The following is a 9,794-nucleotide window of genomic DNA, read 5'->3' on the forward strand; positions in this document are numbered from 1 at the left end:
GTAGACCCAGAGAGTGAAGATCTCTGATTGGTTGAGGCTGAGCCATGTGCTCCCTCATGTGACCAGAGGACACTGAATACTTTGAAGAAAACGATAGGAAAAAGTGTTAGTGGGGTTGGTGCTACCACATAATGGGTTAAGCCTCCACCTGTGACACTGGCATCCCACATAGGTGCCAGTTCTTGTCCCCGCTGCTCCACTTCCAATCCAGCTCCCTGCTAATGCACCTGGGAAAGCAGTGGAAGATGGCCCAAGTCCTTGGGCCCCTGTACCCACGTGAGAGACCTGGAAGAAGCTCCTGGCTCCTGGCATTGGATCAGCCCAGTTCCAGCTGTTGCAGCCGTCTGGAGAGTGAACCAGAGGATGGAAGACTCTCTCTCTCTCTCTCTCTCTCTCTCTCTCTGTGTGTGTGTGTGTGTAGAACAGGAGACGAGACTCTGAGGATAGAGGAGGGGGTGGGAAGAGGAGGAGGAGCACGTTAGGGAACGGAGGGTGGCAGCCCACCCCGAGAAAGGTCTTCACTGTGCTCCCTACCATATCTGCTGGCCCTGCCCTGCTACAGAGTCACGAAGCTCCTGGGCTATGTGCTGGAGATGAGCGGCTCAGAAACCAGGGAAGACAGGCAGCGGGCTGTCCACGTGGATTCGGGCAGAGTAGCAGCAGCAGCACCCGCGGGATGTTAGAGACAGCACTGCCGGCGGCCTAGGGTAAACCAGTGTGGTTTAGTTGAAGCCAAACTATCAGGAAGTAGCAAAAGTCCCGGGGAGTCTGTGAAACCGAGGCTGGGACCAGATTTCACAGACCCCGTGTAGAACAGGGGCACGGCGGGGTGGAGCTGGGTACTCGCAGGAAGCACCTGAAAGCAAGGTTCACCTGTTACCACAGATCACTGAAAACATTGAATAGGAACGCATTTTAAGAATAAGGACACCAGTATATTGCTGCTCATATCACCAGCTAACTGTGTGTAGGTGTGCTGTGAAAATACCAATACTCATTTGAATATTCTGAAAGCGACAATAAAGGGCTGGGTGTGTCCTGGGGACTCAACACTCTCCCTGTGTTATCTCATCCGCCAGTTGCCGGCCTTGGCACCCACACAATGCTGGGGACTCAAATCTCAGTTATTTCCACAGAGGGAGCTTCATACAAAGAATTACGCCACGATAGGGAAGAAGCTGTAGACAAGCAAAAGAAAACTCTAAAGGGCTGAGTATCCAGGACAGGGCCGGGAGGGGCCCTCCCAGGCTCATTAGAAGAGTGTGGGTGTGGCCACTGGTGGAGGTGAGTCCATGGGGCCTCCTGGCCAGAGCTGGTCCACCCCCCAAAATCCGTATGTTGAAGCCCTAGCTCTCAATGCGATGGCATTCGTCTTATTACCAGATACACTACAGAATCCAACAAGGTGAAACCAAAAAGCAAGATTCTGTTACTGAGTTGCCCACAAAAGTCGCCAACATCACCTTAAGCGACCTCATTGCAACGACACCCATGGCGTTCGCGTTCATGTCTCTGGAGCCTATGACAGCTGTGGCCATTGTTTGCCAAGCTGGGACTTGCATGGGCTGTGGGCCGTGGGAGGGGCCATGCTGGGCGGAGCTGTCCCTCTGGGCCGGGGCTGAGGGACTCCTTCTGCACCCCTGAGCACCTGCTGTTTGCTGCTAAGAAAACAAGAAACCCATGCTGAGCAGGCGCCTGGCCGGGTCCAGGTGTTTGGAGTTCACACAGACCCAGGCACACACACACAGATTTGCATACAACCCTACTGACACATGTACACGTGCATGCATGTGTGTGCATACACACACACGTATGTAAATAGTTCCCTTGTAAATACACACATCCGTGCTTCTACACACCCGCACCATTCTACACACTCACACCCACTCACGCAGCTTCCGCACAAAGATGGACTTTTTCGATGGATGAACCACAGCCTTCGCCCACTCCACTCTGTTTTCCCTGCGAGCTAGAGTGCCCCAGCCACTGGCTCACTCCCTGGATGTCTAGGAGCCAGGACCTCAATCCAGGCCAGACCCCGGTCACTTGAGCCGGCACTGCTGCCTCTCGCAGTTTGCACTACAGGAAGCTGGAGCTGGGAGCCAGAGCCGGGATTCAAACCTGGGCACCCCCAAGTGGGAGGCAGGCATCCTAACCCTAGGCTCAGCGACGGCCCAGCGTGGGCTGGTTCCTTTGTTTCTTCCAGAGAATCTCTCTTGTAGACAAAGAGGCACCTGGTGTGGGGGGGACTGATGGGGAGGCCTTGGGTCAGGAAGAAGAGAGGAGGGGCCCGCAGCCCCCTCTTCCTAAGCAGCTTGTCTCACAAACTGGGTGATGATCCTTGTTCCAACTCCCAGGGTCACAAAGACACAGGACATAGAGGGCCGCAGGTGCTCAAAAAGCCTCGTGCAACGTCCCCCAGGTGCTCCCAGGGCCGGCACGTCATTACCCGGGGTTTGTCCGCAGCGTTTTCCCTCCCACTCTGCCTTCCATGGAGGGCGCCAGGTGTCAGGGGCTCGTAGCCTTGGAGGAGGCTCCAGAAACCAGTCCGGAAAGCTGAGGGCACTCCTGTCTCTGTGTATGCTGAGGAGGGAGACGGAGGGGAGAGGCCAGGGCCACCACGCTGTCCCCACACCAGGGTCAGACAGGTCAGCCCTGCGGCTGGCGGAAGCAGGGGTCTCTGGCTCACCACTCCTGGTCCCCCTAAAGGTAACTCCTCCGGGCCATGGCTCAGGGGTACCCGGGTGTGGTAGGACTGAGCTGGGGTGTTTTCAGCCCCAGTAAAGACCCCACGTGTGCGAGTGACAAGGCCAGATGCCCTTGGAGCTGGTCCCCTCCCCAGATGCCCACAGTGGGCAGCAGGCAAGGGCAGCCTTGGCGTCCTGCTGTGCTCTGATGTAAACAGTTGCGATGCCTTCTGCACGACTGAGCGTGTGCACCGCCACGTGCACGCACACAGCTGTTTGTGGGGCGCGTGCTTTGGCTGGTTGAATGTTCTGGGGCTTTGTGTCGTTTGTGTTCCTGTTTGTTTTGGGCAAACTCGTTTCTAAATGCTCCCTTGGCCTTGGAGGAATGGCAGGATCTGGGACAGGAGGGATAGCTGCGCCCTGGAACTGCAGCCACAGGCCCCGCCCCCGGCCCCTGCCCTGGGCGTCTAGGTGGGGACTCCCCATCTTTGTGCCAAACTTGACCTCCCAGTTACAGGAAATGGACTCAAATGAATGAAACTTATAACAATGTCCCACTTTAGAGTCTCGGGTACCTGGGCAGGGGGAGAGAAAGAAAGGTTTTCTAGAAGGCAGGGGTGACTCTTAGAGGCTGGCATGGGGCAGGCCTGGGGGCGGTACGCTTCTGCCTCCCGCAGGAGGGTCGGCCTTGCACGAGGTCCTGGAGACGTGCCCATGCTGCCCCCTAGTGGTGCCTCCGTCAACCTCCGCAACCTGCCAAAGGACAGGCGATCCACTAAGCTCCGCGTGGTCTCCCCGCGCCTCGCGGGCTTAAGGAGTCCTGGTCCCTGCAGCAGAGGACCAGCAGGGCAGCTGCAGGGGGTGTGAGAGCAGGCGTCAGCCGCCACAGGGCAGCGCTCCGAATCTCTCTGGTCGGCCTGGATGCACTGGTCTGCTTCTGATGTGGAGCTGTGCACACCCTGGCTGGGCCTCTCTCTGCGCCAGGGAGGGTGAGGTTCAGAGGAGCCCCGCCGCACCCTCTCTCTCGGTTTCTTTCAGGCTTTGGCCCCACCCCCAGCCACTGTGTCCTGCCGGTTTTCCCAGGATCCCGTGAGTCACCCTCTGCCTGTTTCCTGCACACACCTCCCACCCCCCACCCCTGGGCCTGCTCTGCCATGATCCTCAATGGCATCACACATGGGTGCATTTCAGGTCAAATTCCTCTTGTCGTTGTCTCCGTAACATCTGATGCACCTGTCATTAAAGAAGACAATAGAAGGCCATTTTGCCTGTCAAATGGACTAACAAAAATTACCACGATCAAGCGGTGGGAAAGACTTGAGAAACCCACATCGACAACTTGTTGAAGAGAAATAGTAGCCTCGGGTGTGGCTTTCCACATCTCTCTTTCCCTGCACATGTATATAAGGGGGTATCAACACACATGTCCCATATCTGTCCACATATGTCCCATGTCTGTACACACATGTCCCATGTCTGTGAGATGGGTGTCACAGCCCTGCCTGTAATAACAAATACCTGAATCGGGGAGCCGTCAAATGACTTGTGCCATCCCCACGCAATGGAACACAAGTGAACTCCTCCAAAGAATGAGGTCATTCAGCATTGGTGACCTTGGAAAAAAATGTCCCTGAGCTATCATTAGGTTCACAAAGCAAGCTGCAGAACAAAACACAGAGTGGGACGGCTTTGGTTTGGAGTTCAAAGCCAGCGTCTGTTTCTGGATGTGTGTCTGTGCTTGTGTATCCAGGCTGAAACCCGGTTAAAGGAACAGATCCCAGCAGCGGCCCTGCCTGGGCTGCCTGGGCCCTGTGGTTCTAACTGCAGAGTGAGTGGGAAGGGCTGTTTGAATGCAACCGTGACAAAGCCCTCCCTTCCCCACAGCCCACCCCCTGCGGCCCTCCTGGCGCTGGACATGGAGGGGTTTAGTGAGGTTATTAAAGCGTTCATGGGTGTGGGAGCTGAGCGGGAGCAGAGGGCCAGGGGTTCCGTGCTCCCCTGAGGGACCACGAGGGGAAACTTTTAGAAGGCATTCCAGGAAGTACAGATGCTCCTTCGACTGACTGTGCAAATGTCACACGCGGGCGTGCCCTGAACACCCTGGAGCTGTCCCTCGTCACAGCTGAACAGCACAGCACACAGTAGGGCTTCCGTGCTAACCCTGTGGGGCTCCCTGGGAGCGGTGCTCACTGCCACGGCCCAGCATGGGGAGAGAGACTCAGACCATCTAATCGCTGGCCAGGGAAGAGACCCAAATTCCAATACAACCCCAAGGGTGGATCCTATCAAGCGCCTATCACTCCTGCTCCATCACCAACAGAGAATCCTAGTGGAATCATGGAAAGTCAGGGCCAAGTAGCTGATGGGTTCAAGTGGACAGTTAGGGGTCAGTTTGGTGTTTTCTTATTGGTTAAGCTCGAGTTTTCTTTAACCGGCTACAATGAGTTGAGCGTCAATTTCCTTACGTAGGAGCCCAAGGCACTGGAGCACCTAACACTGGTGACACCAGAAATACCAGGAAGTCTCCCCACCCTCCACGTACAGGTCTCAAGAGGCTTAACGAGCAGAGCACGTGGCAGACCGGAAGTGTGTGACCTCACGTAAGCACAGAGGCTGCCTGGTGCCTCCCTCTCAAATGCCCTTCCTCTCTCACAGCCACTGCAGCCACATCGTTGTGTCTGAGCTCAGCCCGTGCACCCCCTCCCTCCACAGAGAACGAAGCCTTCCGGTTTGCCGATGGTGAGCGCTTCTGGAGAGACCCTGAGCTGTGCACTCGCACTAGAGCAAGGTCACTCAAGGGCACTTGGGACGCACAGGAAGGAAGGGTTTACGCAAAGGGAGCGTAGGGGGATAAGCACGGGGCCTCTGAGTGGGCTCTGTGCAGTGCAGACACGGAACTGAACTCTGAATACAGCGTGGGCAAGGGGGATGCATAGCCAAGGATCGGGGAGGGCACCTGTGGATGGGAAATTTCCGCGAGGATCGTCAGGGGTAGGAAGGTAAGTGTCCAGTGGGTTCTTCCTGAGACAGCCTGGGGCCATCAGGCATCCCCTGGGGGATCAAGGAGGAACCCAATCACCCAGTGGACTTGGCAGCGTTCTTTGCTCAACCTGAATTTTTACCAGGAAGCGCCTGGACAGGCCAGGAGAATCTTCGAGAATTTCACTGTGCGTTTGTTCTGGCCAGACTCCTGGCCAGCAGCTCACCCTTCCCGTGCCAGGCCTTGAAGGGCGAGCAGGGGAACCACCCTGGAGGATTTGTCTCAGCTGAGAAACCGGTGGCTCATCACTGCTCTCCCAGCTCCAGGCATCTCCTCCAGGGCCCACATGGCCTCCATCCCGTGGTTTGCTTTGGTTTCTCGCTCTTCTGTCCTACGACTTTTCTATTTCTCTTCCAAGTCACTTGCTTTTTAACAATGACAGCAGCCCTTTGAGCCCTGTGCAGGCAGCTCGGGCACGCCACCTCGGTCGTCCTCACCTTGGGACTTTCACGTATACTATTCCTAGTATTCCCTTCATGCGTCGACAGGGAATGCGAGCTGCGGAGGCCTGGGCATGAGATTTGGCCCTGCCTTGGTCTGTGCCAGGGCCTCTGCACACGGCCCCGGTGCCCTGACCTCCTCTGCTCTACTCCGTGGTCTAGCAGGTCATCTGCAGGTCCCCCACCTTGACCTGCCATTGGCTTGGACGCTCCATTCTGGCATTTTCTGCTCTGACATCGAATCCACGAGAAGAAAGGCAACTAAGCGTTTGCTCCTCCTATTTCTTAATTGGTAAAGCGATGGTGTCTTCCAAGGCTCTTCCAAAGGCAATTATTGATTGCTTCTTTGATACAGTTTTAGATCATGATGGACCCACAGGCTTTTGTACATTCGTTCTGCATGGGTGATTACAGTCACTATGTATTTATTTATTGCCCCTCAAACACTTCCATCTCTGGCCAACAGGGGTCCCTTCTCATTGGCTCGTGGGGCCTCTGGTGGGATCAGGGGTCTTTGCCTTGAGCTTGTCTCCTACCCTTCCCTCCCCAGACCTAGAACCAAAGGAGCTCCAGCTCCCTTACTGGGAAATGCCAGTCCAACGGTGCGGTCTGGGGGAGGAGTCTGCATCACCCCTGGGTGTGGGTGTTTCTAGATCTTTTCAGCAGTCCAAGATATGAAATAGGTCATTTTTAAAAAGAGAAAACTAAACCATTCATGCACACAGATATCTTCAAATCCTTTGTATTTGCACTTTTACACTGAAAATCTTGGCTACTAGCAATATTAACATACTTGTCGTAAGTAATTTCATTTATCATAAAATGGACATGAGTTTTGAAATAACAATACCAATATCATTGCTAACAGTAAGGGTTCCTGTGTTTTTCCTTGTCCTCAGAGTCTCTAGGGAATATACATGCAAAAGCCTGAGTTGTAAGTTGTTTGAAATAAATTCATGTCTCTGTGATTTTGTTACTGACACAATAACCAACTGTGCTTGTTGGTTCCTGCCTTATTTGTACTTTTTAAAAAAGATTTATTTATTTGAAATGCACAGTGTCAGAGAGAGGGAGAGAGAGAGAGGGAGAGAGAGAGAGCGAGAGAGCTATTCCATCTGCTGGCTCACTCCCCAATGACCAAATGGCCAGGTTTGAGCAAAGCAGAAACCAGGAGCCGGGAACGCCATCCGGGTCTCCCACGTGGGTAGCAGGGGCCCAAGCTCTTGGACTATCGTCCACTGCCTCCCCAGGCTCATTATCAGGGAGCTGGATTGGAAGCAGACCACCAAGGACTCAAACTGGCGCTCCAATATGGGGTGCCTGTGTCACAAACAGTGCCTCCACCTGCTGTGGCCAGCCTTTGCTTGTGTTTTTGAGAGATCATCTTATTTTTCTGCTAATTTTCTTTATAGTTCCGAGTTCAAACTATAAAACAAGCTACATTCAGAGAAGTCTAGAGTTCTTGGTTCTTGCCTTCCACACCCATCTTCCCCAGCCCCCCCACTCACATTCTCTCTCCTCTTACAAGGACACTTTCAAAATTAGTGTTTAGCTTATTTCATTTAATCTAAATGAAACTATAAGCAAATACACGTATACATCATATTTACGCATGTGTGTATAGAGGCTTCCTTTGCATGTTCCTCTGCACTGCTGGGCAAGTTTCTCACGCCTGCACCGGGACACTGGATGAGAAAGGCAAGGATAGGGGTTCAGGGTTCAGGGCACGGCACTGCCCACTGGCACGCCAGGCCATGGGGGAGGGAGGCAGTGGGTGAGCAGGGGATTCTAGGACCACCACCCCACTGCACTACAGTGGCCACTCTTCCATTCTATGTGCCCGGCATCCACATCTAACTTGGTCTGAAAAATGGTTTCCACCACTAAAAAAAAAAAAAAAAAAAAAAAAAAATCTAAGAGAAAGTGACCAGGAGCCAATCATCTCCCAGAGCTGGGGCCCTGGCCTTTGGTGAGGCCTGCGTGGAGACCTGGTGACACACACTGACTTTTCTACGATGACTGAAGTCGAGCTCCAAGGAGACCCTGGGATGGGGGCAGGGGACCCACATCTTTTCTCAACAGTAGAGTAAAGCAACGGAGCACTCCATCTGTGTCTTCATTTGAGAATCTCGTATGCACATTTCTAAAACGTCTGTAGCTCTGATTAAGGGGCTCTAAGAATTTTAAGACGGGCCGGTGCTGTGGTGTAATGGGTAGAGCCGCTGCCTGCAGTGCCGGCATCCTATATGGGTGCCGGTTCGAGTCCCAGCTGCTCCACTTCCGATCCAGCTCCCTGCTATGGCCTGGGAAAGCAGTAGAAGATGACCAAAGTCTTTGGGCCCCTGCACCCACATGGGAGACCAGGAAGAGCCTCCTGGCTCCTGGCTCCTCGCTCCTGGCTCCTGGCTCCTGGCTTCGGATCGGCCATTGTGCCAACTGGGGAGTGAACCATCAGATGGAAGACTCTCTCTCTCTCTGCATCTCCTTCTCCCTGTGTAACTCTGACTTTCAAATAAATAAAGTAAAAAATAAATCTTTAAAAAAAAAGAATTTTAAGAAAATACAGATGAAGGAAGTCACAGAGGCTGCTTGAGACGGAAGGAAACTGTCATTGTTCCCGGATCTATAAAATTGGAAGCACTTTCCTGATGGGCTGGTACATCCGCTCCAGAGTTGGCCACCCCCAGATCTCCACAATGGCCACAGGGAGCTGTCCCGAGCTTGCACTGCATGGTGCTTTGAGATCTGAGGGTATCTATGGCACTGGCTCGCTGCAAGAAAGCCTTTTATGAGGTCATCATCCTACACTGCCAGCCCTCCCCAGAGGGAGACATGTGAGCCTTCAAACACACTGGAGACGCCACCATGCGCCACTTTGCAAACCCTCTTTTAAAAACCATCATCGCCAGGAGCCCGTTTGATAGCATCAGGGGGAAGCAGTGTCTCCAGTATCTGAAAACCCTGCGGCTGCTGCAGTGCGATGGATTTAGGACTGTGTACTTTGGAGAGACTGATATCCCGGAAAGCCTTGTCACTGGCGAAGACTTTAGCAACGGTTACTTCATGCAAACTCCAACTTGGTGCATTGTGCATGCCGGTGGCGGTCAAGGGTGGGTGCCTTGGAGGTACCGGATGTTCCTGAGAGACGAGCTGGGTGTCAAACAAGAAGACAGCGTCTTCTTTGAGTTCTGTGACGTGCTGAAGAAGGCCTATGGGAAGTGTGCCATCGTGGTCAAAGAGAGAAGGCGGCAGGATGAGCTGAGGCCACAGGGAAACAAAGACGCCGAGGTTCAGTCTCACGTGCCCACAGCCAGCCACCTAACCAGCATCGCTTGTTGTCCAGACGTGGCCAAGTCCTATGGCCATGAGCTGCTCTCTCTGCCCTCCCCTTACAATTACCTGAACCCTCTGGACTCAGCCTGGTCTTCTCTGAAATGGTTTATCATCAATAACAGGAGAGAGTTTTGTCTGGAGTCCAATGACAATGTCTATTCTTACCAGTATATACTGTTCAGTGACTTAATCAGCAAAGGGATCGAAAGGATGAGCCCAAGCAAGTGGAAAACACTAACTACCAAAGTACGGAGGTGGGAAAACTACTACTTGGGGAAATTTTCCCAAGGGTGA

The 9,794-nt window shown here is 53.6% G+C and overlaps 1 protein-coding gene across 1 annotated transcript; it reads left to right on the forward strand.

Moving 5' to 3' along the window:
- Nucleotides 1-9,032: 9,032 nt before the first annotated feature.
- C2H21orf140 (chromosome 2 C21orf140 homolog) lies at nucleotides 9,033-9,794 on the forward strand. Its single transcript, XM_062174921.1, has one exon. The coding sequence runs from the start codon at nucleotides 9,033-9,035 to the stop codon at nucleotides 9,792-9,794; it is 762 nt and encodes a 253-aa protein (XP_062030905.1).

Source organism: Lepus europaeus, chromosome 2 (genome assembly GCF_033115175.1).
Source record: "Lepus europaeus isolate LE1 chromosome 2, mLepTim1.pri, whole genome shotgun sequence".
NCBI lineage: Eukaryota > Metazoa > Chordata > Mammalia > Lagomorpha > Leporidae > Lepus > Lepus europaeus.

Bases quoted from the DNA above. Each gene is read 5' to 3' on its own strand.
- C2H21orf140 (XM_062174921.1), top strand. From the start codon at position 9,033: ATGCGCCACTTTGCAAACCCTCTTTTAAAAACCATCATCGCCAGGAGC.